This window comes from Salmo salar, chromosome ssa07, assembly GCF_905237065.1.
Source record: "Salmo salar chromosome ssa07, Ssal_v3.1, whole genome shotgun sequence".
In the NCBI taxonomy this organism is placed as follows: domain Eukaryota; kingdom Metazoa; phylum Chordata; class Actinopteri; order Salmoniformes; family Salmonidae; genus Salmo; species Salmo salar.
Genome location: NC_059448.1, coordinates 34,588,600 through 34,594,479, shown reverse-complemented (window position 1 = coordinate 34,594,479; position 5,880 = coordinate 34,588,600). Strand labels below are relative to the sequence as shown.

General features: G+C 40.4%; 1 protein-coding gene across 1 annotated transcript; it reads right to left on the bottom strand.

The window, feature by feature from the left end:
• Positions 1-532: 532 nt before the first annotated feature.
• LOC106609105 (serine/threonine-protein kinase pim-3) lies at positions 533-4,836 on the bottom strand. The gene is made up of 6 exons (XM_014207521.2): positions 3,977-4,836; positions 3,570-3,679; positions 3,402-3,452; positions 2,926-3,289; positions 2,003-2,179; positions 533-1,820 (listed from the first exon to the last, which is right to left on the bottom strand). The coding sequence occupies exons 1-6, from the start codon at positions 4,062-4,064 to the stop codon at positions 1,624-1,626; spliced, it is 987 nt and encodes a 328-aa protein (XP_014062996.1). The 5' UTR covers positions 4,065-4,836; the 3' UTR covers positions 533-1,623.
• Between the last annotated feature and the right edge of the window lie 1,044 nt (positions 4,837-5,880).

The following is a 5,880-nucleotide window of genomic DNA, read 5'->3' as shown; positions in this document are numbered from 1 at the left end:
ACTTTAATTCTTAGTGTGTAATGAATTCAGTCTACCAATAGTATGTGTGGAAATGCTTACTCAATATGTAAATTGAGCCATCTTTAGAGGAGCTGTAATAACTATTTTGATGACTAGTATTACTACTGTATATATGCAAACACCCTTACCCATTTGGTTTATAGGCTTTCATCAATGACTGAGGAAGTTTTACCAGTAGGTCAAGACAACACAAGTATGATTTATGTACAAAAAGAGATTTAATTGAAAAGTTTGTATATAAAAAAAAAATATCTCCAGATCTATCATTCATGTCATACAGCTAAACTGAAAGAATATCTAACACCAGGCAAGCCACAGATTCATCATAGTCACTAACTAGAATAGCCCTATCCAACCCAATAGCCATACGTGTACCATGGAGTTCAATACATGGAGACAGCACACGTGTAATGTACCCCCCAAAAAAGATGTACTTTTAGAGTAATTATTCCAACATTACCACAGATAGGACTATAAAAAGGAGTTAAATAACATTCATAGCTCTTCCAAATTTAAGTAAACCTTGTTTTATTCCCTTCAGACAACTTCAGTGCATCCATCCACAATCGAAACAAATTGTGTAAAGAAAAATAAATTACAGGAATGCAAAACAAAAGGCCATGTAAAGATATGCAAACTCTGGGATTTCTCACTCTTAAACATTGACAATAAATAAGCTACAAGAGTGTGGAACGTCTACATGTTCTGAAGAAATTAAAAGCATGGGAAGAAAAAAAACCTGCACAATATTTGTATTGAAAAAGAGACCATGAATATTGCATTGATTGTGCATTTCACACTTAAGCCATGGATACAGCAGTTCAGGGCAGGAGAATTATAGTGCCAGCTACGAGATGGGGGAAAGGCAATACATTTAAATACATTTCCAAGGGGCTAAACAGACAGATATAATGTAGTTTTAATACACATTCAGAAATGAAAGGATTCAATTTTGAGAAATCCAAACGACTGAGGCTGTAGTATGAGTGAGCAGCTTAGTAAGGGGGTGCAGTGTGAGTGAGTTGTGTTTCAAGTATTCCATGGTCAACACCTCTCCCCCCCCTTATGATCCCTAAGCATGCTGGGTGGTGTAGTTTACCACACTGTTATGGAGGAAGACAACTCATCTCCATCATGACAGGGTGGGATACGTACAAACAAACCAGCCGGAAAGGGTTATAACAAAACAAAAATTATGACAAAAGCCCCCGAGAAGCAGCTTTCAAAAAGGCACTACAAATCAAAACATTTAAAAATAAAGCATTCTCCTAGCTCTATGAGAGCAGCCATGTCTGTCTGAATAGGGGGCTTTAAACCAGATGCATAAACCCACCGTTATAACAAATTAGAAAATAATAAAGTACAAAATAAATAGTCACTGGTAAAGACCGCCCCAAACAGCAAATGTCCCACATTAGGAAACAGTTAATGAGGTATAAAAATAAAAGATCAAAAGGAAGAACAAACTGTAATAAATTATAATAATTCCATACATAAAAAATGTATTCTACCTGCCCAGCCATGGTGGGGCATAAGGACCAGAGCCCTTTAAGTCCAGTTAAACCCCCCCCCATTCTCTCCTCTTTTCTCTCATCCCCTCTTTCATAGGCTCTCCTTGCTAGAGCTTGTGCTAGATATGTCCGTGTCGATGGTCCTCAGCCGGATGTCCCCATCCTCCGTCTTGGAGGACATCGACACTTCCCCAGCCAAGCGCATCCACGGGTGGTCCAGGATCTGTTCCAGAGTAGGCCTATCTGAGGGCCGTAACGACAGGCACCACTTGATCAGCTGCTGGCACTCTGGAAGGAGGGAGAGAAAAGGGGAAAACATGAGTATTTTATTTTGTGGGAGAATCTCAAGAGGGAGATAGAGGTGTATAGGAACACACAAGAAAATAAGAAATTTGTGTTTAGAAATATGTTTTAAGATTAGAAGTGAGTGTTAAGCAATGTGTTGGTTGTATATTGGAGGTAGTACACACCATTAGACACTCTCCTCCTGAAGTACAGTCTCCCCTGGAGGATTTCCTCATCTTGCTCAAAGGGGATGTCTCCACAGACCATGTCATACAGAAGCACCCCTAGCGACCACACCGTAGCCGAGCGCCCGTGGTATCTATGGAAGCGTATCCACTCTGGCGGGCTATATACTCTTGTACCTGGAGGAGAAAAAGGGGGGAAGGCTCATTAGTGATGTTTTACTTCTACAATAAACAAACAGTTTATTTGGGGCATTTCATGTGACAATAACAGGACTATATTGCAATACTGTAGGATTTTGTAAGATATTATAAATTGATATTTTACAAAAATTGTCAGATAATGTCTATAAAGGCAAGTGTAATTCCATCCAAACAAGTACTTGTACTGGCGTTATAATGCCATTTTCTTTTCCACAACTCGGGCATGAGTAACTTGGACACCAAAAAAAACGAGTGCGCAATGCGAGCTATCACGTGACATGAATCAGTCCAAGCTCAGGTTTCACAACAAACAGATGTTACGTGGCAGCTGAACCAATAGCCATTACCTAGGCTTTGAAATGCGCGTTTCTTGTAACATAACAGGCAATGATCAACATATAACAATAACCTATTTTACTACACTAGTGTGTGTTATATTATTGACTAATATGAAATTATATAAAGCACCTTTATAAATAACTACATAAGGACAACAAAAAGAACATGGCTGATAACGTTACCACCCGAGGGAAAATACTTCATGAGGTACCAAAAACAAACCACTGCGTCACAGCGTTGTGTGGACACCCGCCAATACATGGGGGGAAGAGAAATTACCAGCTGATGATCAAATAAGGCAAGTAACTATCTATACTAAAGCCAAAAAGACTCAAAATCTAATAAGGGTGAACCAAAATGTCTAAAATAACTAGGGTACGTACCGTCAAAGTCAGTGTAGACTGTGTCCTTGAGAATCGCCCCTGAACCAAAGTCAATAAGCGTGAGATTCCCAGTGCGTAGGTCTACAAGCAGATTTTCATCTTTGATATCTCTGTGAACTACTCCGCTGCTGTAACAGTGGCGGACAGACTCCAAAACCTGACGGAAAAATCCCTTCGCAGTCTCCTCGTCCAAAGCGCCCTTCTCCGTTATGAAATCGAAAAGATCCTTGACCAGCTCCGGTCGTTCCATGACAATCAACCAGCCGTCTGGTCGCTCATACCAATCCAGGAGTTGTATAACCCCTCGAAACGATGAACTGACTTTTTTCAATAAAATAATCTCCAAAGGCACGATCACACCATTCTGTAAGAAAATATTCATCACAAATGAGTTGAGTGACCTAGAATCGATTCAAATATCAAACGACAACTAGCATGGGTGAAAAACCTAAACAAATCGGAGTGGTGATACTTACAATAGTACCCCATTCGGTCACCCGTTCCTTCTGCACATGTTTCACTGCGACCTAATTTCGGGGTTAAAAATACACATTAGATACATTGTAGCAACAACTAAGTTAGTCAATAACCATGAGATGCCTTGATGGGGCCATGTGCCGAGATCAAAGCATTCCTATTCTTACCGGTGCGTCATCGGAGAGCCGACTACCCGCATAGACTGTGCCGAATCCACCGCTGCCGAGCACGGATCCCACCTTGTAAACCTTTTCGAACGGCTCCTTTTCCACTTTAACTGAAGAAAGATCAATATAAATAAACGTTAACCACTCGAGTCGCAGCCGTTGACTAGACTTTCCAGACAGTTACTAACTAATATTAGCGATGTTTGCTAATAAATCAACGTTGGCGTGCATATCCACCGCACGAAGTCATTTAAATAATTCCACGCACAGGATATTAGAGTTAATTAAATAATTGTATTTGACTAACTATTGGACGCATTAATGATTGCAATATAAAGCTACTTCACTAACCAGTGCAACATTATTTCTGGCAATGTACGAAGAATGACAGCGGGTTCGAATCATACCTGGCTGGAGCTGTATTTTCACCGGTAAATGGTCCATGCTCGAAGGGTTGCAAATGTGCGAGAATGAGCCAAACTTTGACAGCAACATATTCGAACGGAAGACAGACGAAATCCTTGTTTATCTGAGAAGGTAGATCCCGATCCAATCCTAGGGAATATGATTGAAAAGGCTACTAGCTACTAAATCCAGTGTGCCAACTCCACCCGCCCGTCGCCGTGACTCAAATACAATGCCGCCTCTAGGTTTTCCAGATTAGAAACGCCGCGTACAAAGAGAATCTTGTATCTTGATAACTGCACTTGGAAGACAACAGTTTTCAAGAAGTACTGAAGAAAGGACACTTGCAGAGCGGTTAACTGCAATCGAAGAAGTTTGTAAGAAATCCAAGGGACTGTGTTGATATCACGGAACTGATTTGAGCTCTGGCACAGTCTTTCCCTACCTTTTCTATAACGCCAATATTTTTTGACGAGTGGAGGACGGTTATATCCCTCCGCCCCGAAAGACTACTCGGTATTTTACTGGAATTTGTTTTAATATCCGGCAATAATTAATTGAAATGTAGAGATTTAATATGATGATTCATACAATATAAAAAATAAAAAAAAACATTGTATAATTTATCAGATATAAGGATATGTATACACGTACTACTTTCTCATAGTACGAGACGCACAGGGATCTCTTGTCTGGAGGTTTTGCGCTGTGTTGACAAGCGACCTGGAGGACTCAACCAATAAGATGGTATATATATTTACCATGTTTTCGATTTGGACCAATCAAATGCTCATTATCATAAAGAGGTGATTTGCGCGCACGTGGTGGGAATTCCGAGACACCCCTTCCTCCCCATTTCCTCTGGGAAACACTGAGAGTTCTAGTGGATCACCGCCTTTCAAAGTGTTTCACAATGGGGATAAAAATTGTCCAACATGCGACTACATGGACTTTAAAACAACCATGTGCATATGATCAAAGGTCATGCAGTTTTACCCAGGCGAATGGGACCGAAGACGTGATTGAAACGGCATGCACATTTGCGCGATTCATGTGGAACCAGCTGTTATTCTTCGTAACCTTGCTGTACATTTCCAGAAATAATGCAGTTTAGCTTTATGTCACAATCATTTGAGGCTCTCTCGCCCAACTTGATAGTACAATGTACATACATATTTGCAGTTTGGGAGTGTGTGATATGGGTGTTATAGACATGTTTATTTCAACATTACAAATAAAAACTTTCGTAAGCAATGGCAACACTGCCATGTTGCACTGAACCTTGCTGTTGGAAAATCACATCAGTGTCTGACCTTTGGCTGTAGTAGATGCACCTCCCCCGACTTCACTCAACTTTCTTCTGCAGTGGGTTGCTTCAGGCTTACCACTCAAACAAGCCCACTCTTTTCACAGCATTTCACCAGGGAGGTGGGTTTCAAAGTCCAACCCAAAGTCTAGGTACCAGTTAGCGTCAACTTGCAAAGAGCTATTGGTCGTGTTTACATTTACATTTGAGTCATTTAGCAGACGCTCTTATCCAGAGCGACTTACAGTAGTGAATGCATACATTTCATAAATTTTTTCTCTACTAGTTGTGTTCGAGAGCACCAAAACGACTGACTGTCTACAAATCACCTTGCATCATAAATAACGACTCATTATTATTTGTAATTCAGTCAGTCAATCACACTTTACCCATGATACATTGCGCTTTTGATCCTATCGAACACGGCCATTGTTTTGACAGCTGGAGCTTTCATAGCCTGGCATCATTGATCAACCAAATCTAAAATATTCGGTTTCACCAAAATACTGTTTTAACGTTACAGGAGCTTATCCAGTATCTCTAGGAACAATACTTAATAGGCATTGGGTTTAATGTGTCCTTCACTATCAAATACGCTTC